The sequence below is a fragment of the Cornus florida genome, unplaced genomic scaffold (genome assembly GCF_030987335.1).
Source record: "Cornus florida cultivar Cherokee Brave unplaced genomic scaffold, ASM3098733v1 CherokeeBrave_3.0.0_Hap2_Chr09, whole genome shotgun sequence".
NCBI classification, from domain to species: domain Eukaryota; kingdom Viridiplantae; phylum Streptophyta; class Magnoliopsida; order Cornales; family Cornaceae; genus Cornus; species Cornus florida.
The window spans coordinates 96795265-96818576 of NW_026775579.1; the positions used below are offsets into that span (position 1 = coordinate 96795265).

The 23312-nt window shown below is 41.4% G+C and overlaps 1 protein-coding gene across 1 annotated transcript in view; it reads right to left on the bottom strand.

The window, feature by feature from the left end:
- The window catches only part of LOC132275468 (suppressor of mec-8 and unc-52 protein homolog 1), a 64191-nt gene that overhangs the window by 26368 nt on the left and 14511 nt on the right, over nucleotides 1-23312 (bottom strand). Inside the window, exons 5-6 of the mRNA XM_059776972.1 lie at nucleotides 21342-21425; nucleotides 2381-2484 (exon numbers count right to left, since the gene is read on the bottom strand). Coding sequence (XP_059632955.1) covers nucleotides 2381-2484; nucleotides 21342-21425 — 188 coding nt within the window. The remainder of the gene's footprint in view (nucleotides 1-2380; nucleotides 2485-21341; nucleotides 21426-23312) is intronic.

A 23312-nucleotide genomic window follows, 5' to 3' on the forward strand; every position in this document is an offset into this window, starting at 1 on the left:
ACTTTTTCCTAATAACTCCTTACAGACATTACATGCCCAGGAACCTTTTCAATTCATCCATAGATCCAGACCTAATGCAGATTTATTTGACTTGCCATCAGATAACAGTATAAGTTTAGTTTTTCATGTGGAGTATTTGATGCCTAACCGAGGTAGTACCTTTGAGCCACTTATGTTGTTAGTTTGTATTTCAACACGTGGAATTACATTTTCTTCAACAGAATCACTTGTACTTCCATCATGTCGGCCATGGTACTTAGATTGGGCCGAGTATGTTAGTGGACATCAGAGTTAGTGGACATCAGAGTGATTCACAATGGACGTGTTATCCAACTTCAAATGTCACATGGAGTACAGATGAGTTTTGCCAAATTGATCCGAGCTTTTTAGAGCAGTATTACCAGCTTTACTCTCTGGAGGATAGTTCTTCTTAGACTGCGAGAATTGATGGAGAACGAGCTATGATTTTCATAAATGAGCCACACGTGCTCCGCCTCTACTTTTGGGAAAGGGCCAATATAAATTAGATTAGGAATTGATGCAAATTAGGGTTTTTAATTACGTCTATTATTATTTTTGGTAATGTTAATTTTAGGTTATTTTTGTACTTTCCCGGTTTTAGGGTTTTTTGTGTTTGGTAATACTTTTGCCTATATAAAGGCTTCTATGTAACTAAGTTTTTTAGCTTTGGAATATTGAATATTCTCCCCCTCTATGCTTTCTTCTCCCTCGTGCTGTTGCTTTTCTCAATCCCCCTGTCTCTCCAGCCAAACTCCTTCAATCTATCTTCTCATCCACTTTGTTTGTCTTCTCACCTCTTTCATCTAGTCTCGTCTCATCTTCTCATTCGCATCCCCTTTTTTACCAGCCCACACCCCCCCCCCCCCCCCCTCGCTCTCTCTCTCTCCCACTTCCCTTGTAGCTACTTGTCAGAAAACAAAGCCAACAGGCACAAAAGACGATGATGGTAATGGTGATGGAGACGGTATAACTCATGCATTCAAGTAATGGTAATTCTAGTAATACCTTCACCAATAACCCTCTATGTATGGGGATGCTTAGAAGTTTGAAAATCTTGATCGTTGTAGATTGTTGTAAAGGGGGTTAAGAAAAGCAATACAGGTCTTGCATGCATGGCTGTCGTCAGCTCACCCTTTTATGGGTAAGGGGTGAAAATAGTATTTTTCCCAGTCACGCTGAGGGGCAAGGCCACTTCTATCACATTGAAAGCTATTAATAAATTCTCTAGCATCCCCTATCCCGGCCTTCGCCCCAATGATTGATGTTTTCTGATTACTAATCAAAATTACAGCAAGTCTATTTGTACTGCATCAGGTTGCCTCATCAAAAGTCTCAACTATGACAGACCACATGCATGGCCACCATCCAATGGATCTCGAATGAGTACATAAATATATGCCATTGCACCATAGTGAACCTAACAAGGGAAGCTTGTCGCTTTGTCTACACACTACAACCGAAGCTACCTACCATATAACCCTGATGCCACCACTATTTGGTTCAAATCACACATCCCCAGTGCACCAGAAAGCCTTCCATTGGCCCAAGGTAAAGATGAGCCTAATGAACTGACCAGACCATCAGATCTAAATAAGAACTGCCTTGTTCCCACATATAATCCCTAGTTCAACATTTAGAAGGGATTGAAAAAAACTGAACCCGAACCCCATCCATCACTTTAATTACACCTCAAGATTACCTTGCCCTAACCTTATCTAATGAAATGTCATTTGTTACCTTAACAAGGTCCAGACCCTAAGCCATCTCTACTTCTCTAGTGATTTTGACTGCCACTTTAATCTCTTGGTTAGTCACCTCAACTTACTTATTAAAATAAATAAATCAATCAAAGTCAGCCTCAACTCCACTCTAGCCCCAGCCCATCTAGGAGTTCCACTCTCTTTTATTCATCACCTCGAACCCACATAAAACATATATATTTGCAAAATTAGAACCAGTGCGCTTTACAGAGTGAAAGAAATATAAAATCTTTTGATGGGGTGAAGTCTCCTATATGGGCGGTCAAATTCACTGTACTTAGCTATTTATTATTTTGGGTAAATGGGAGGAAATGTAAATCTGTGGAGATTCTTTTGTCTTTTGAGGATTGCTTGAGGTTTTAGGTTCCCGGCTTGTGTAGCTGTATTGGGCTCCACTCCCCCTTGACCGCCTTTTAATGAAATCTTACTTATCAAAACAAAACTAGAACCAGTGCAACTGATCATACAAATTTTCCATCTACAAAATGCGGAGATGTCATATAAAAAATGAAGAGATGTCATAACAAGTGGTTGCAAAGTTTAAAGCTCATAAACAAATATGAAAATGGAGTCAAAAAAGAAATACATCCACAGCTTACCTTGATGGTGTGCCCAAGGGTTGTTGGATACGTATCATCTACATCTTGTTTCATAGCAGCTGTTCCTCGAAATAAGTCAAACTGTGTACCAGGCGGGAGTAATCCTGAAAGCACCAAACCAAAAGAAAAATGATGCTCTGCGGAGTTATAAAAAGAAACTTGTCTGTGCACCAGCAATCAATATCCTCAACAGACAAAAGCATTTAGCCAAATTTACCATTGACAGTGAATTTCTTATTTAATCTTATTTAAAAAAAGAAATGTATACTATATACTCATATAGTGTTAATACCAGTGTTACCCAGACTCGGGTAAGTGTATCGGATGTGGGTGTGTATCTAAGTGTAAGACCTCCTCGAATCCCAAATCTTAAGACCAAAAGTTGGATGTGTACATAAACATGTATTACACATGTAAATATATTATATATTTTATTATATGGTAATGTTTAACGATGTTCCTTTACAAAAACATACTCAATTATAACTACTAAATGGGATATGGTGCAAGAAAAGGTTTCCATCCATCTCATAGATAGGAAACTGAGGACACCAAAATGACCCAGGCTTGGTATGATCCGTATTGCAAAGGACGGTTCAGGTATGGACAGACAAGATGGAGCAAGTTCACGCGGGATGGGCCCAGATCCATAAAGTCGTTACAGAAGCCCATATTAAAATGAGAGAAGTTGAGTTCAGACAAAAGGGAGCAGATAAGGCCCAGGCCAAAGGAGGTTGTAACCGTCTATAAATAAGGGAAATCGAGAGGGAAAAGAGGTTAGAAAGCATTGAGAGTGAAGAAATTCTCTCTCTGTAATTGGGGAAAATTCTTTGTACTTTCAATTGGCGCCATCTGTGGGAAGAACAGGAAGGATTGATTGATATTGTTCCAGATCGAATTGATTCAAAGCACTCTGTGAGGAAGACGATTAATCTGCGAAAGTTGAATCAACATTGGCAATAAAACGATTCGTCTCAATGAGTCCAGGCTCCGGTTGATTTCGAGAAGTTGGCGTCCGATCCAAGCAGATCAGATCTGTGCATGATCCGGCGAACTACACAATGGCGATCTGTTGTGATTACTGAATCTGGCCAGTAGCGGACTGAATTCAGCAAGTGTGAGTTCAGATCTGGTGTGCGCGCATTAGCGGAACTCCGATCTGGTCAAGAAATCTGCAATTGATGACTTTGCTCCAATCTGGAATGATGATCGGAGAGGCGAACTCAAATCCTTTAGAGAACTGCCAGCAAACGAAGCTCGATGAGCTGATGAGCATGATCGACGCTTTGAGGAAAGAAAATGCAGAGCTACGAGCTAGAATGGAGCGTCGTGAGGCTCCTGCAATTCCGAGGCCACCTCCTGAAGGAGAGGGAGCTTTACCGTCCCAAGCTGATCGTCAAGGTGATCCAGAAAGTGTCAATCGTGTTGATCCACGTCGTGATGAAGTTATAATCGGTGATCTGCCTCCGAATGTCCGTCGAGTAGAGAATCGAGAAGGATCTATTCATCTGGAACCACACCACGAACGGATTATGAGAGAGGAAGCACCGGCATATGAACATAGGGTTGCGTCACAGTGGCGGAGTGAGTTTGCGGAGGACAGGTCGTTCGATCCGCCTTACCGACCTTCATTAGCAACAGTTGATTACCACAGTTCAGAAAGGAGATCTGCCGATCGGGGGTTTCCGTCACGGTTTTCAAGGGAAAACGAAGCATTGCGCTCATCAGCAAGGACGGTTGCATCTCCGTTCACTGATGAAATTCTGAACGCACCGAATCCGAAGAAGTTCTCCATGCCGGTTTTCATTCTGTTTGACGGAACAACCGATCCGATCGATCACATCTACCATATTCAGTTGAAAATGGCTTTGAATACTAATAATGATCCTTTGATGTGCAAATGCTTTCCTAAGAGCTTGGCTGGACCAGCTCTCAATTGGTTCAAGAATCTGGCTCAAGGCTCAATCGCCAATTTCCAGAACTTATGCGATAAGTTCATAAGCCAGTACTATGGGAATAAACGTCCGGCTAAGGATGTATCAAGCCTTTTCACAATGAAGCAGCATGAGGATGAGCGGCTCCAAGCTTTTCTCACCCGGTTCAACCTCGTTAAAAGCATGGTAATGGAGTGTCATCCATCCACAGCAGTCCAGGCATTTAAACTCGCAATGAACCGTGAGACGCCATTCCACACCAGCCTGGTGGTTAATACGCCAAGGACCATAGACGAGCTGAACGAGAGAGCTGACGGTTTTGTTCGTCTTGAGGAGGAAGAGGCAGCTAATTCGAGGAAGACGTCAATTATTTCGACGGAAGAGAAGTCCAAAGCCAAGATCCGGCAAAAACAAGCTCAGGCGCAACGTCACACCTCATGGAAGGCGGAGAAGAGGCCCAGGGAGGAGGAATCAGTCACTCCACTTAGAGTCACCTTAGCAAGGCTATACCAAGAGAACAAAGATAAGTTTCGTCCTCCTCTGCCAATCAGGCAACCTCTTGAACAGAGGGATCAAACTAAACATTGTACTTTCCATAGTGATTTTGGACATCAGACTAACGAATGCAGGAACCTAAGGAGGCAGGTAGAGATGCTAATCGCAAAGGGAGAATTTGCAAGCTATGTTCAAGGTCCGACGCAAGAGCAGAACCGCCCGACTGAGCAGATAAAGCGGAACCAAAGGCCGAACCAACACAACTCTCAACCTATCCGGATTATAAATGCAATTCATGGCTGGCCAGAACAAACGACGGAGTCAGAAGAGTTACTCAGAACGTGGTTACGCCAGGCCCAATTGAAAAGAAAGATTGGCAGTGTGCATGCTTTGCACCAGCAGAACGCGTCCACATCGATAAAGTTTGATAGAACGGACCTGCTACGCGTTCAGATTCCTCATGAAGATCCGTTAGTCATCAGTCTGACGGTTGCAGAATGCCTGGTTCGAAGAGTTCTGATTGATCCAGGAAGTAGTGCAAATGTCATGCCCAGGGTGACGTTCGACCGACTAGAGATCGAACCCGAAAAACTCAAACTCACAGGAAATCCGTTGCTCGGATTTGATGGGAAGCGAGCGGAACCCATTGGAATGGTGGAATTGACAGTACAAGCTGCTGAGCGAGTTTTAACTGAAAGTTTTGTGGTCGTGAAAATTCATCCATCCTACAACCTCTTGATGGGCAGAGGATGGATTCACAGAGTTCAGGGCGTCCCATCAACCTTGCATCAAGTGATGTGATGTTTGGGTCCAGATGGGACCAAGGTGATAGACATACACGGGGACCAGGTTGCAGCTAAAGAATGTTATTCAGTAACTTTGAAATATGCTGGAAAAGGAAAAAATCCCATCCGTTCTGCCAGTCCAAAATAGCAATTACAGAACCCTCCTCCCAGCAAAGATGGGGAGGAGGAGCCACCAGTTCTAACCACAGAACCCCTTCATGAAGTGAAGATTGACCGTGAGAAACCGGACCAAACAACAAGGGTGGGAAGCAGACTTACTGAAGAAGAAAAACTAGATTTAACTGATTTCTTGACTCGGAATGCAGATATATTCGCATGGAGCCATTCAGACATGCTAGGGATAAATCCTGCTGTATCCTGCCATTCCCTCAATGTAGGCCCGAATGCAAAGCCAGTGAAACAGAAGCAGAAAAGATTTGCTCCAGAACGAAATCAGATTATAGCTGAAGAGGTTGATCGGCTGCTTGAAGCCGGATTCATCAGAGAAGTTCAGTACCCGGCCTGGCTCTCCAATGTTGTTGTAGTGCAGAAAAAGAATGGGAAGTGGAGAGTGTGTATCGACTTCACTAATCTGAATAAAGCTTGCCCAAAGGATAGTTTCCCATTGCCAAGGATTAATCAAATGGTAGATGCCACCACAGGATACGAGCGGTTAACCTTCCTGGATGCTTATTCCGGTTATAATCAAATTCCCATAGATCCAGTTGATGAAGAGAAAACTTCGTTTGTTACTGAACGGGGGACTTATTGCTACAAAGTCATGCCGTTCGGATTAAAAAACGCTGGAGCTACTTATCAGAGGCTGATCAACAAGATTTTTAAGGGCCAAATGGGAAGCACAGTCGAGGCTTATATTGATGATATGGTGGTCAAGAGTAAGAAGAAGAGTGATCATTTAGCGCACCAGCAGGATGCGTTCGATGTGTTGCGCCAGTATGGGATGAAGCTTAATCCGGCCAAATGCTCATTCGGCGTAAGCTCCGGTCAATTTCTGGGACATGTGGTCAATCATAGAGGAATTGAGGCCAGCCCAGCGCAGGCAGAAGCCCTGATCAGAAATGCAGCGCCAAAGACAATTAAGGAGGTGCAAGCACTCACAGGTCGGACAGCTGCACTGAGCCGATTCATTTCCAAGCTTTCGGACCGCTGTAAACCTTTCTTTGATACAATTCGAGGGCACGGAAGGCAAACCTGGGGGGATGAGCAACGACAGGCGCTAACCAGCCTGAAGGAATACATGCGTAACCCTCCGGTTCAGTCTGCTCCCGAGCCGAATAAGAAGCTCTTTCTGTATCTTGGGGTATCCAGTATAGCGACTAGTGCCGTTCTGATCCGTTGCAAAGAAGGAAAGCAGTTCCCGGTGTTTTATGTTAGCAAAACAATGTCTGAGCCGGAAAGAAGGTACTCCAGGGCCGAACGAATGATCTTGTCGCAGGTCAACCCAAAAAGGAAGCTTCGACATTATTTTGAATCTCATCCGATCGTCGTTTTAACAACTTTCCCTTTGAGAATGATTCTACACAAACCGAACCTATCGGGGAGAATGACCAAGTGGGCCATTGAATTGAGTTCATTTGATATTACATACGAGCCCAGGACGGCAATCAAAGGTCAAGCGGTGGCGGATTTCCTACTTGAATGTGATGCTGAAGATTTGGTGGAGGATTATAATTGTTCCTTGTGGAAGCTCTTCGCGGATGGCTCCTCGAATCAAATGGGGGCAGGGATTGGAATCCAACTGCGAACACCAGAAGGAACTACGCTGAGCCAAGCGATAAGACTTGAGTTCAACGCAAGCAACAACGAGACAGAATACGAGGCGTTGATAGCTGGGCTGAAGTTGGCTAAAGAACTGAAGATCAAGAATCTGATTGCTAATAGTGATTCACAACTAGTCATTCGGCAAGTCAATGGGGAATATAGGGCCAAGGATAAGACCATGGAAGCATACCGAACTGCGGTTCTGCATGAGACGAAAGGCTTTGATCAGATCAGGTTCATCCAATTGCCGATAGAGTATAACGAAGATGCCGAACGCTTGGCTTGTAGTGCATCCAGTTCTGGAGAGACTTTGGCTAGGGTTATCCCGGTTGACGTGCTGGTCCAACCTTCCATTTTTGATGAGCTGACTAATCCAAGCGCTCAACATGTTAATGTTATACCATATGAGCCGACCTGGATTGATCCAATCATAGCTTTCATACGTAATAGTGCACTCCCTGTGATACCCCTCGATTCTAGAGTCACAGGTGATCAAGTCCGAGCCCAGATCCGAGGGATATCAGACAATTAATATGTAAACAAGCAGGAATAAAATTTGAATTAAGAATAAAATAACAAAATGCTGAAAGAATTCTAAAATAAAAATCCTCAACTTAAAATAATAAATTAATAACATTTAAATCCTTCAAATCTGTACAACTCGGGAATCCATCTAGTGGACCCCTAATAATTCCAACTGGTAAAACATTTACAGAATTAAAATCCAAAACCAAAATAAGAAAGAAAATCCTATGTAGTCGGAAGAGTGAGTGACTGTATCTGCATCACCACGATCAAACCCTAAGCCTGGTACTCACGAACACCTGAAAAATAAAGGTGGGTCAGGCCCACATGCAAGTTCCATCCTACTACAATCCGTACATAAACCCGATACGCAGATATATCCTAGATAGCTCGGCAATATCTACAATAGTCCATAGATATATAAATACACACTATAGGATGCTCACTAGCCTATAACATAGTTCAGCCTGGGTAGAAGGTGACATATAAAACACGTTTTCCAGCGGCCAAATACCTAGCCCTACCAGGGAACATTAGCTATATCCAGCTACTCAACTTTTGCGATATACGCACCCTAACCGTGATCAGGAGACTCAAGTTCGTATCACGATACCATAAATATATATATATAAATTCCTTCCTAATGCAGAAAGATAAAACAAATATCCATTATGTCGTTCAACTGTTTTAGTTGACAGGACATGCATCCATGTAGGATTTAACTGTTTTAGTTAATCCATTCCTTATGTATGAAGGGGTAGGACTTAGCATTTTGATCTAATCCATCCCTGATATGTCACCGTCCCATACCGGTACATATAATGCATATGATTCATGTACAATGCAGAATCACTCAAACATCCAATCCATCCAAAACCAAACATAATAGAAATCAATTATAGACAAGATCCTATTATGCATCCAGTATATGGCTATATTTATAATGAAAACTCCTTTTGAAATTGTTAAAACAATAAACAATTTAATCCATCCATCTCCATATAATTGACAGAACAAGAATTTATAACAGTTCAGCAACTACCATTCATAGCATGATATAATGATTATCAGAATTATAAACTGAGCAACATTATACTAGAAATTCCAACCAATCCTTCCATACTAGTTCACTTGAATTAATACAACAAGACTAGCAATTAAATCCTCCTAAATCCCTGACAGCATGCCAATTCGTGTATAGATTTCATGCTGCCCATAACCACAACCTAACCAACATTCCTGAGACTTAAGTATGTCTTAGATATCATTGATATAAAATCCTAAAAATCCCTTTTATATCAATTCATTTAATTTGCTAAAACAAATAGCAACTCAATCCTCCTTCCTCTCGGACAGCATGCGCATTATATGTTTAGGTTTCATGACGCCCCTTAGGATTAGCACCCTAGCATAAACCAACTATTTTAGGGTTTTATCAAGTTAATTTTAAATATTTAAAACCCCACAACAATTTTCAAAAATTCCATTTAAGCCCCTTAACTCAGAAACTTACCCGAAAACACCCCGTAGGGGTTTTATTCAAGGGAGCCGGCTCCCCCACCATGGGAGCCGGCTCTAACACTTCCAGAGCCGGCTCTCCCCCATGGAGAGCCGGCTCTCTCTTCATGGGAGCCGGCTCCCACACTTAGGGAGCCGGCTCTCCCCCTGAGAGCCCCCTCTGCTTCGTCTCTGCTTCGTCCGGTGATCTTCTGTGCTTCCGGTGAAGTTCAACATCCCTGTCCAAAATATTTTTAACAGACCTAGGGTTCAATTTAAGTTCTTATTGTCCTAGAAACTCCTCTCCTTCCAGTATGAATTAATCAACAAAAATCTAAACCAAAACCAAAAACAGTTTATGTTGCCTCTGGTCGTCTTCCTTGATTCCGGTAAAGTTCTAACCTCTGTTCCAAAGTTTCCTTAAAGTTATTAAGGTTCAAGATAAGTCCCAACAGTCCTAGAACACCTGAATTTTAATTTTTAATTGATTTACAGAAGTTTAAAACAAACACAGACCAGTTTAAGCAAGAAACTGTTTTCAGTTTAAATAAATATAACACAAGTTACAGCCGGTGAAACATGCATCAACCATCCGTTTTAAGAGTTGAATTAAACCCTGGAGTCTATAAAGAATGCACAGAACACAAGTTTATAGGAAATAGATAGACTGAAACTTGCCTTTAAGGTTTCGGCTTGAAACCTTTCACATCGTCTCTAAATTCTGGCGAATCCTAAGATCGTTCCTTCCTCCTCTGTTCACTGTTCTTCTTCCTCTGTTGCTTCTTGACTCAACCCACGAGCAACACCCTTAACCAAACTCTCTAGACCCTCTCTATTTATTTCTCCAGCCTCTCTCTGTTTTTCTCCTCTCAAGACACAAGTACATGAATAGGGTCTTTCCCAACCCTAGCAACGTATAAGAATATATATAGGCTTCCCAATCTTAAGTCTGATTGTAACCATATATCTATAAGCTTTAATTAAACCCAATGTAAATCGGCTACTCCAACCTCATTAATCAAAATCATAAACCTAAACTATACGGCACACATAATAATTTAAAACAATCAAGTCCACCTAAGTACACAAAACTTAATACAAATAATCCATACAAGTTGTAAAATAAAACATGTCATTTAAATCACCAATTAATCAAATAATTAAACCAAATAACGATCTAACAATTTATTTAAAATAAATTCACTAAATACCAATTAAACAATTAATTTTAAAATAAATAAACAAATACAACTTAAATAAATACTCACTTAATCAATTAAGAAATCAAGCACACAATTCAAATAATTAAATAAAAATACAATAAAATCCTCAATCAAAATTCCCAAATTAGCCTTTTGAAAACTAGGGGTATTACATTCTTCCCCCCTTACAAAAGGAATTCCGTCCTCGGAATTCACATAAATCTGAATTAATGTCTTTGCAAAATTCATTTCCGTTTTCGTGTGACACAGCCCCTTTAGATGAGCGCCACCCAAATTCCAACACATCCAACCATATACAAGATTCCTATGTTTAAGAAATAGCATAAATGTGCAACTCCTAAATTGTATCTAGCAACGATCCAATCTTACCCAATATTTAATGAAGGGTAACCATCCCTCGTCCTTCCAATTCCATAGAACTAACACATAAAAGTCCTATGCATCCAGCGCTTAACAAGTTGGTAACGCTAAACAATAGGCTACTGTCGAAACCAATAACCAAAACCCGTGAAGAGTCAGTGCGATACATAAAACTGACTTTCTTCCAAAACACATTGCTTCCGATACGGAAAACCGCTCAAACAACCCTTCCCTGATAGAAAACTCCCATGTACGAGTTCAACTAGCTACAAAATCCGACTGTCGCCTCCAAACTGTGAGCACTCATTACCAAAAGAGAGCATGGTTCTCCAATGTATCCTTACATAAAGTCAAGGTCTTATTAGATAACCTCGCTTCCATGTCGGACGAACCAGTAAGAGATCGACAAAACCCGACTATCTAAAATCCCAAACATTGTCGCACGAACCTCCTTGTGCTAACAATAGCACAAATAATATCTAAAACGGTAAGTAATGCTTTCAATTACCCATGCCAACCTAGGATATGTATCCTAAGCATATATGTCATGATTAAATAGAATATCACGATCCCATTTCCCGTCTAGAGATGCGAAGCATAGTTGTTGCTCCAACACCTTCAGGATATGTATCCTAAGCATATATGTCATGATTAAATAGAATATCACGATCCCATTTCCCGTCTAGAGATGCGAAGCATAGTTGTTGCTCCAACACCTTCAGAAAGCTCCTTTGACATAGCACCGGTTATCTTCCATATTGAATAACCACATGTTATAACTCCGTTATCAGCGCAATGTACAACTGATAAGAAATGCCAAAGTAAACTCCACTAAAGTGTAGTCCACAAGCGAACTTGCTCTATCCACTACTCTTAAACCATATGGAATTAAAATTCCAACAAATGTCAGTAATTTCTACCAACTATCCCCTCCTGATTAGTCCTACTCCCATTTCGATATAAGAAAGGACTAAAACCTCCAGTGATATCCAAGTATCAATTTTCCACCTTACTAACAGATGATACTCTTGGAGACAGTTATGTACATGTCCCTATCCGTACCGCACCAAAACTAACATTGTATGTCGGGATGCAAACCATAACCAGTTGACTGCACCGTAAAATTTATGAATTTTACAGCTCAGTCACCCCGACCTTCCTAGAAGCAGAAAGATAACTACCAATCTTCCTTCAGTTCCTTAAACTCATCTGAGTAAGGTACTACCTCCTGTGGGGTCAGCTCAAATATTCTAAGTTAACCACTTCCATTTCCCTGGTAATAGCAGGTGTTATAATTTCCATATGTTAAACCACAACGGATTGTGCAATAACCACCGAAGGTTCAATTACTATACCGGTTGATAAGATCATCCTCTTCCCTATTACTTCCACCAGACGAAGCTTAATGCAAAGTGTGAATCACCACATCTATCCATTTAAGCCGTCTCGTGATCCGCGCTATTCGTAGGAACTGATATCTTACTAGTTCCCAAAATAGACAAAATGAAACTGATTTAATTTTATCAGTCAACGATCTCCCAACCAGAATCCTGACCCTTGTGTAGAATCAGTAATCTCTCATCTAAATCCGTGGAAACTACTCTGTCAGTCCCGCTCTAGCATGAGAAGTGGCCGCAAGGATCTAATGACCTCTGACGGTCCATCTAGATTATTTACCAAACATCAGACTTTGAGACAGATATTAGATGTTCGATCTCATCTTCAAGTCTTTGACATCTTACTTTTCTAACACAAGTAAGTGTCTATTAGACATCCCATTTAACTGCAACCGCATATGGAAATCTTTTCATCCTCCAAATAGTCAAAAAAATTTCGAGCAACAATTACTTGTTGCAAACGGTAACCTAAAAAAAAATTTCCATATTATTTGTGCAAATGAGTGACTCTGCCTCCTCCTTGATATGCATCGCCAGCACCTCCTCCTAATGACACCCCCTGATGAGAATAAAATTCTTGATTAAGAATTGACTGATGACTAGTAAATTCGTCTACTATCCTCAGTCAGTGTCATTCCAACAAGTACTTAAACCAGTACCAAAATCCTCTTACTGACTTAGGAACACCTATTTAAAATTTTCCTAGAAGATATTCAGCCAAGCCAGTTCCTTCAATAAACCAGCATGATGTTACAGCTTATCAAATGAATCTATATCATTTGACTCAAACTGCTGGTTTACTTATCCCATCCTAAACACATACTATAACCACGCATGTTTAGGTTCATTAGATTGGCTAAAGTTAGATATACGTACCCAATCCTATGACCACATGCCCAAAATCCTAGCGTAATTAACGCTATTCCTCCAAAACGGTGGTTGGCTGACCACACACTTGTGTCCCAAACTAAACCGCATTCCCAATCCTGAATACTTGACGAAAAATAAACACATAAGGCACACACAATAAAACACAATAGAATCCTACGAAAAAACATCGTTCCTCCTAGCAAAAAAAAAAATATCTCCTAGAAATCAACTTTACCCGGTTGGTTCACAATCTCCTTTCTACAGTTTCGGAGGTAATCATCCAACCTCGAAACATAGCTCAAAACAAAATCCATTTGCCTTAGCAAATGCCAAAGGCTTAACTTTCATCCTCCTTATACACGGAATGCAACCCGTCTAATGTAGCTGTATAAAGCAACTTAGATCGTCAAAACCTAATCCCCATACTCCTCGGAACGTGCTATATAATCTTTGCTGCGTTCTGAGAAGAACTTCATCCGATTCCCAAACCCCTGAAGAGTTCCCTTTATCTACCTCATTTAAAGGTAATACACAAGGTTAACTATCCACCTCAACTCTATGAGTATCGTTCATTATACTATTAGCGAACAAGATCACTTTCACATGATCCTTGATTTTCAACATTTAATACCCTCTTTCTTGGGTTTGTTGAAATCTCCTCCACTAGAATCCTCTTTGGACTCCTATTCCTCGGTTGTCTCCTTTATGAGAATAACTAAAATCGTGTTAGTCCCTTTATACGGGGACCTAAAACACACTCCTATATCCCTCATTGGCTTATACTTCTAAAAGTAGTGCCAACCGGAACTAAACCTTAAATCCCAAGTTCTGCTTCTGATAGAGAACTCGATAACGTACTCCTCTACTCCTTCGGTCTGATTTGCTGTCGCCGCAGACCCCATCCTCCTTCTAGTGTCAACCATTCCATAATTATGGAATATAATTGACATCAGGAGCTCCTCCTAATGAACCGTAAAAGAGTACAACGAATCCTAATATGGCTCTAAGTTTTTAAGAAACGCAACGCGGAAGACTTCTAACAAAAGACACTCCTAAGGACACTAGAACCTGGAGTGCTCTGATACCAACTGTGATACCCCTCGATTCTAGAGCCACGGGTGATCAAGTCCGAGCACAGATCCGAGGGATATCAGACAATTAATATGTAAACAAGCAGGAATAAAATTTGAATTAAGAATAAAATAACAAAATGCTAAAAGAATTTTAAAATAAAAATCCTCAACTTAAAATAATAAATTAATAATAGTTAAATCCTACATGGATGCATGTCCTGTCAATTAAAACAGTTGAACGACATAATGGATATTTGTTTTATCTTTCTGCACTAGGAAGGAATTTATATATATATATTTATGGTACCGTGATACGAGCTTGAGTCTCCTTATCACGGTTAGGGTGCGTATATCGCAAAGGTTGAGTAGCTGGATATAGCTAATGTTCCCTGGTAGGTCTAGGTACTTGGCCGCTGGAAAGCGTGTTTTATATGTCACCTTCTACCTAGGCTGAACTATGTTATAGGCTAGTGAGCATCCTATAGTGTGTATTTATATATCTATGGACTATTGTAGATATTGCCGCGCTATATAGGATGTATCTGCGTATCGGGTTTATGTACGGATTGTAGTAGGATGGAACTTGCATGTGGGCCTAACCCACCTTTATTTTTCAGGTGTTCGTGAGTACCAGGCTTAGGGTTTGATCGTGGTGATGCAGATACAATCACTCACTCTTCCGACTACATAGGATTTTCTTTCTTATTTTGGTTTTTGATTTTAATTCTGTAAATGTTTTACCAGTTGGAATTATTAGGGGTCCACTAGATGAATTCCCGAGTTGTACAGATTTGAAGGATTTAAATGTTATTAATTTATTATTTTAAGTTGAGGATTTTTATTTTAGAATTCTTTCAGCATTTTGTTATTTTATTCTTAATTCAAATTTTATTCCTGCTTGTTTACATATTAATTGTCTGATATCCCTCGGATCTGTGCTCGGACTTGATCACCCGTGGCTCTAGAATCGAGGGGTATCACACTCCCCGAGCAGAAGAACGAGGCAAGAAAAATTAGGTCCAACGCTGCAAAGTATGCCATTGTGCATGATCAGTTGTATAGACGTTCCTTCTCGGGTCCATATTTGAAGTGTGCTACCCCAACAGAAGCTAAACAGATTATGCGAACCATTCACGAGGAAGTATGCGGAAATCATTCAGGAAGATCTTTAGCACACAAAGCAATGACACAGGGGTACTTCTAGCCAAACATGGCACGAGATGCAGAAGAATTCTCTAGAAGATGCGATAAATGCCAGAGGTTCGGGTCATTGATATATCAACCACCTGAAGACCTGCACGTAATGGCCACCCCATGCCCTTTCGCGCAGTGGGGGATGGATGTGGTTGGCCCTTTGCTGACTGCAAGATCGCAGAATAAGTACGTTCTGCTAGCAACTGATTACTTCACCAAATGGGTAGAAGCAGAACCGTACCCTAATGTCACCCAAACTCAAGTAAGACGCTTCATCTGGAATAATATTATCTGTCGTTTTGGCGTACCAAGGTCAATCGTGATGGACAATGGAACCAACCTCGATAGCAAGCAAGTGAAAGAGCTGCTGGAAGAATGTGGAATCAACCAGAAGTTAGCAGCAGTCAATCATCCCCAGGCTAATGGTCAAGCCGAAATCACAAACAGGACAATATTTGCTTGCATTAAGAAAAAGCTAGAAAATGAAAAAGGAAAATGGTTGAATGAGCTTCCGAACGTCTTGTGGGCTTACAGAACAACCCCAAGACGACCGACTGGAGAGAGCCCATTCGCTATGGCCTACGGCACCGAGGCGGTGATACCAGTCGAGCACTTGGTTCCAATTGTAAGGAGCTTGGCGTGGGATCAAGAGCAGAATGATAGAATGATAAGGTTTAATCTCGATTTGCTGGAGGAAAAAAGAGATGCGGCTGCAGTAAGGCTTGCCTCTTATCAACAGACGCTTGTGAATAGCCATAACAAGAAGGTGAGGCACAGAGACTTCGCTCTTGGCGATCTGGTTTTGAAAAGGAATGTGGGAATAGTCAAAAAGATGTTCTCCCCATGGGAAGGTCCATACAGAATAGTAGAGGTCATAGGGAAGGGGGCGTACGTCCTAGAAACTATGGCAGGAAGGGTGGTCAATAAGCCATGGAATGCTACGTCTCTGAAAAGGTACTACCAGTAGAAGTAGAGTTTAATTTCGAGTAATATGCACGCTTTAAATTGCATACTTGCAAGGGTACGAAATTCCCAGGTTTTATAGAAAGTCTCTTCTTTGCTCAAAAAATTAATTGACACCCTTCCCATTCAGCAAAGTTAGTGGCAGCTGGCACTTTAAGCCGAACGCCAAACACTTGCTCAAAAATAAAAATAAAGCCAAGTGGCAAGAGGCATTCAAGCCGAGCGCCAGGCATTCAGCAAAGTTAGTGGCAGCTGACACTTTGAGCCGAACGCCAAACACTTGCTCAAAAATAAAAATAAAGCCAAGTGGCAAGAGGCATTCAAGCCGAGCGCTAGGCATTCAGCAAAGTTAGTGGTAGCTGGCACTTTAAGCCAAACGCGAAACACTTGCTCAAAAAAAACAAAAAACAAAAAAAAAAAGAAAGCCAAGTGGCAAGAGGCGTTCAAGCCGAGCACCAGGCATTCAGCAAAGTTAGTGGCAGCTGGCACTTTAAGCCAAACGCCAAACACTTGCTCAAAAAATAAAAATAAAGCCGAGTGGCAAGAGGCGTTCAAGCCGAGCGCCAAGCATTCAGCAAAGTTAGTGGCAGCTGGCACTTCGAGCCGAACGCCAAACACTTGCTCAAAATAAAGTAAAACCGCTCAAAATAAAATAAAATAATTCCAGAACGGTGACGAGGCCGAACACCAAATACTTGTGAAGATACACAGCAAAGCTAAAAATGGAAAACTTGAAGAATGGAAGTCATGCTGAGCAAAAGCATTATCATTCATTACAAAAAGGTCCTGAGGTACATAGCTTGATACATAAAAAAAAACTGCTACAGGATGTCAGTTCTGATGATCTTCTCCAGGTTGTGACCTGTCGTTTTCCCCACCATCATCCTCTGGACCATGGAGGTCTTCTCCATTCTCAGCTGCCCTATCATCCTTAGGAGGGGAGTCAAGATGAATCACTCCCTCAGCAGGCATAGGTCTGTCAGTAACAACTGAGGAAGAGGGCACAATGGTAGAAAGTTGAAGAATATTCAGGGGATGAAAGGGTGGAACAATTCCTGAGGATGCAACCTCTATGCACTCGATGAAGATATTCTCAGCCGGGTCGCAGGGTGGGTTTTGATAATTATTTGGGGGGTAGATATCCAGAGAAGCATCTAATTCATCCGGACCAGCACAGGAGCTTGATTCGCCTTCAGGGGGCGAACGGTCAATATAACCGTCTCTGTACCCTTCAGCATACCGGATGGCACTGGTTCTCGTGAAGCGAGCAAGGAGAGCTTTCATACCCCCTTCAACTTTGCCAATCATGTTCAGCAAGGAAGACCGTTCGTTTAAGAGCTTCTCCTGTGAGTTCGCATGAGATAACCGTTCAGCAATGAGTGAGCGCTGAAGGTCTCCCTTCTCAGCTTTGAGAGAGTCCCTTTCTGTCAGAGCGACGCTCTTCTCAGTTTTCAAGACATCAACCTCATCCTGAAGAGAATCCCGTTCGGTCTTCAGGGTATCCCGTTCAGCTCTGAGGGAATCCCTCTTATTTGCCAGACCGTCTTTCTCTGCCTTTAAGTCAGCAACCCCCTTCTCTGACTCGCTCAGCTTAGACTCCAGCTCAGCAACCTTGGCCTTAAGGAGGCTCTTTGCTTCAACAAACCGTTTAAGGCCCACAGAGAGGGATTTAAGCTTTTTATTCAAAGTCTCAATGGTTTTTTGGAAAGTGAACATCCCAAATAGAGTCTGCATAAAGGAAGGGAAATTCAGGTCAGACTAGTTACTAAAAAGTTATAGCAAAAGGGAAACGCATTTCAATAAAAGAAGAGTTACCTCCATAGCAGCAACTGGGAACCGCTGGAACATCTCACCAAAGGATAGCTTGTTCTGAATCTAAAGGTCCTTGGGGGTCCAGAAACCCTTGTAGAAAGCAAAGGAGGTGAGGGGGTCCTTATATATTGAGTCAGTGGGGCCAATGGTTGATCCATCTTCACGGCTGAGCAAAGGTCGCCATGGAAGAACAGATGGAGTCGGACCAGAGGTTCTGGCCAATTCGCCTTCTAGAATGAAGAACCGGGCAGGGGGCAATGGTTCAGTAACCCTGAAGGAAGCCATCCTGATCCTCCGGGCTGGTGGGATATCACTCCGGTCATGACCGCCCTCAGGCATTGGCCTTTGTCCTAAACTTTTTTCTGACAGACCAACATTAGCTGGCCCTCCATTGTCTTGAGAATTTTCAGCATCCTGAGTGCTCTCTGAGGAAGTATCAGACGAAATGTTGGAAGGCATAATGATGGGAGCAGCAGGACGTATCTCAGCAGTGTGGTCCACAATAGGGTTCTCAGCATGAGTGAGCTCAGAAGGCTCAACAGCAGAACGGTTTGTGACTTGAGTCACAGTTGGAACAATCACAACTTGCTCTGTGGCAGAGACAGCAAGGGAAGACAATGTGGAAGCAGGTGTAGATGATGATGTGATAGCAGGAGCGCTAGAAGGGGTGGGAGCAGAACGCCTCCTCCTGCTGAAAGATGGGATCTGAATGTTCTCTATTGTGGACCCTAAAAGAGAGATGTCAGATAGATTGTCAGATGTAAGCAAATCAGTAGCTGAAGGGACATTGTTCAGCACACTTTCTTGCAAGATGTCTAGCCTAGCCCTGCAGACACTATAAACCAGTTCATCATGGGGGATCTGAAGGCATCTACAAAGAAAAGTGCAAAAACGGGGAAGACAACTTTCGCAGTGGCATTCAGTAGGATGTGATTTCAGCTTTTTGTAGCCAGAGACAGAGCATGTACCAAAGGAAAACGGGATAGAGAAGGATTGGCCGAGCGAAGTCTGCCAATTCCCACTAACCATAATTAAGTTTCGTCTCCAACCTTTTTCAAATGAGTTCTTGTCAGTGCAGATCGACCGTTTGTCAATAGGAAAGAAGTGATAGTACAAATCATTTTGTGAAATCTTATTAATCCGATAGCAGAGGAGAAGGTCAATAATGTCAAGATTGAGACTCCTATCACGATTCAAGAGCAGGAGGACTGAAATTACCCTAAGAAAGTTTGGGTTAACTTGTAGGGGGCAGAGTCCAAATTTGTTGAAAGCATAACAAAAGAATGGGTGTAGGGGGAACCTAATGACGTTCAAGTGAACGGCGGAGAATAAAACTTCCCCAGGAAGGAGACCCTCACCAAATCTTCCGTCTAATTTTATTGGATAGACTCTGAGAGAAACATTGCGAGGAATGTAATCCTTGGATCGAATGGCGTTCAGATTAGGGGGAGCCATAGAGAAGGGGAAGAGTCCTAGGCAGTAAAGGCGTCTTTTTAAGGAGAGATGTAAAAGAAACTGACCTTGAAAGTTTGTGATGAATGTAGCAACGGCACAGTAGCTAAAAATCGAAAAGGAAAAGCTCGCCGGAGAAACTGAAAAGGATCGCCGGAATGTGCAGGAAGGCAGCAGAGAGTAGAAGCGAGATATAAGAAGAAGGGTGAAGGTTGAAAGACCGGAATTTATAAAGAGGAAAAGTAAAGGCAACATGGAACTCAAAAGGTCAAGACAAAAAGTGGCGCTGCAGATCTCGAAGCTTGGGTTTTTGTGCCAGCCGTTCGATTCCTCGTGTCATTGCTCCGAGCCGTCAGATCAAGATCGTGTCTTTTCAATAATCTCACCCTCATTAATGAGGAGAGAGATTATTGGGGGCAGATGAGGACACCAAAATGACCCAGGCTTGGTATGATCCGTATTGCAAAGGACTAGTCGGGTATGGACAGACAAGATGGAGCAAGTTCACGCGGGATGGACCCAGATCCATAAAGTCATTACAGAAGCCCATATTAAAATGAGAGAAGTTGAGTTCAGACAAAAGGGAGCAAATAAGGCCAAGGCCAAAGGAGGTTGTAACCGTCTATAAATAAGGGAAATCGAGAGGGAAAAAAGGTTAGAAAGCATTGAGAGTGAAGAAATTCTCTCTCTGTAATTGGGGGAAATTCTTTGTACTTTCAGAAACTCATCTCTGCTATTAAGTTTGAGTTTTTTCTTCTCCTCCAACCATGCATGTGACGGATCACGGTGTCCAATTTGGGTTCATATGTCGGCACATATCTTGTACCCATATGGCCATACCTATGTCATGCCATGTCGACACAAGTGTGTGAAGGGAAATAGAAGAGGCCATGTGTGAAGGGTATAGAAGATCCTTTGAAGGAGAGGAATCTTCAAGCAGTGTTCTGAAATCTTCTGTTATTAGCTCTCTCTGTTTTTGGGGTTCGGGTAGACTCTACTCTTCTGCTGAGAAGACTGTTGAGTTTTTGGCTTTCCTGGTGCCTTAGGGTACCCAGGTTTTTGTGGTTTTGTAGGGACGCGTTCCCCTTTTGAACGCTTTTTTAATGAATTGCTTATTTATCAAAAAATAAAAAAATAAATTAGAGAAAAGAGGAAAAAGAAAATGAAAAAAAGTTGCATTTCTGCAACTTGAATAGAATGGTTGAATGCCTCTCCATCTTCTTGTGTAAAACCAATCAAAAAACAAGAACTAAACCACAAAGCAAAAACAAAAAAAGAAGCTGATAGTTCGAAGAATTTAGGAGATATAACTGCAAAAGCAGAACTGATCCCACTTCTTCCCATTTGTTTCAAAGGACTTCCATTGAATGATAAATGTGGTCTTAGAAGAGAAGAAAAAAAAAAAAAAACAAAGCTTCTCTAATCCATGAAAATGGGTAGTGGAAGAGTGCTGGAGAAGTTGGCAAATATGAATAGTGTGTAATTATAGTTTATCCTTTTTTTCTTTTCAACTAAGGATCTAGTGAAATAGGGCATTTAGTGATTCAGTTAATATCATAAGGAGGGTCAGCATAACATAACGGTATAGAGTATACAAACCCTGATGCTGCTGCCACTTGAGTGCTTGACCAATTAGAGCCGTTAGTCGTGACGGTGGAACCACGGAAACTTCTGCAGCAAGAGCTGAATAATGCAATAGAAGAAATATACATTAAAAGAAAAACAAAGAGGCAACAAATAACCACATGTAACATACACACAATTACACATTTAATAGACAAAGAATGAATTAAGAATTATGCTGTTTTCAACCATTGTTAGGCATATTCTGATGTAGTACATGAATGAACAGGTATGAACAGTGCGTGTGAAAAGTACATGAAAAGCGCTGTGTTTCTAGTTTTTATTATCGTTTCAATTTCCTAATAGTTTAGTTTCTGTTTTAGGAAAGTTTTTCATTGTTTTTATTTCCTAACAGTTTATTGTCTGTTTTAGGAAAGTTTGCAGTGTTTTAATTTCTTAAAAAGTTTAAGGTTTGCTTAGGCCTATAAATGCACGCTATTGTAATAGTTTAGAGATCAATTATTACTTTTATCAATAACAGAATATCGAGAGTTTCTCTCAACCTCTTCTCATGGATTCGAGTGTTTAAAGAATACGTTGTTATTCTTAATTAGTTTAATTGCTTTCATTGATCCACTGTGTCAAGTTGGAATCAGAGCCATTTTCCATGGACGGTGATCAAAGAAAACGTGCGGTGACTATGGGAGAATTCCAACAATTGCGTCAGGAACTCAAACAGGAGATTCAAACGGCAGTTGAACTTCTAATTGAAGCCATGAATCGTGTGCATGTTCGTAATAGGCATGATCAGGACCAACCTGATGATGTGAATCAGTATCAACAAAGGGCTGGAAAATCAACGTGGTTATCTTCAACGTGCTAATAATCAACGCAAGTTTCAGCAAGAGGTTTGGTGTGATTCAAGCGATTAAAGGTATCGTTTTAGCACATTGAGATCACGTGGTCAAAACAAATCAGCGAGATTTTCGGATGAAAATTAACCTTCCGTCTTTTAATGGTCAACTTGATATCGAAGAGTTTCTGGACTGGCTTTCAAAAGTTGACAATTTTTTTTATTATATCGGTATCGCAAAGGAAAAGAAAGTTAAACTAGTCTCCTATCGTCTTAAGGGTGGTGCTTCTGCATGGTGGGATCAATTACAACGTTTTTTTTTTTTTTTTTTTTTTTTTGAAGGTTAAGCAAACTTACACACCCATGCCTCCGCCAAGGCTCAAACCCCCGACCTCCCTCCTTTGGGGAGGTGGGTTTGTACTTTGTACCAGCCGGGCTATTGTACCAGCTGGATCAGTTACAACGTTCACAGACGAAAAATCCGATTAGATCATGGTCTCAAATGAAACAACTAATGAAGTAGCGGTTTTTACATGTTAATTATGATTGAATTTTATTTCAAAAGTACCAAAATTGTCGCCAGGGAAATCGTTCAATTCGTGATTATGCTAAAGAATTTTATCATTTATCATCTCATAACGATTTTTTACACACAAAAGGACAAGAAGTTGCGCGATTCAATAACGGTTTGCGGCTGGCTATTCAGGACAGAGTGATGTTGCAAACGTCTTTCACCCTCAATGCCGCAGTTGAGTTGGCCACTCGAGTGGAAGCCCAGTTGGATCGACCGAATGTTCGTAATCAGAATTTTGGGCGTCCTCCTTCTACACAAACCGATTCCAATAAACTACCACCATCTCCAACCATCAATTAACGCCCAATCATGACTCGAAAAGTGGGTGTTGCAAATTCTTCTCCTAGTATATCTGATTCGACCAAGACTATTGCCAACAATATTTCTTTTGTTGAAGATAAGGTAGTTCCCAATGATACAAATGCTAATTTTCAGTGTAGTCAAACTTGAGGAACCAAACCTTAAAATTTGTACACGTCATATGGATAGCAAGGACGACAAAGATTATGTTATCAGGGATCCTTGATTTACAGGATTTCCGAATTGTAACTTTTGGGAGAATTATTAATGAAATTTTTAT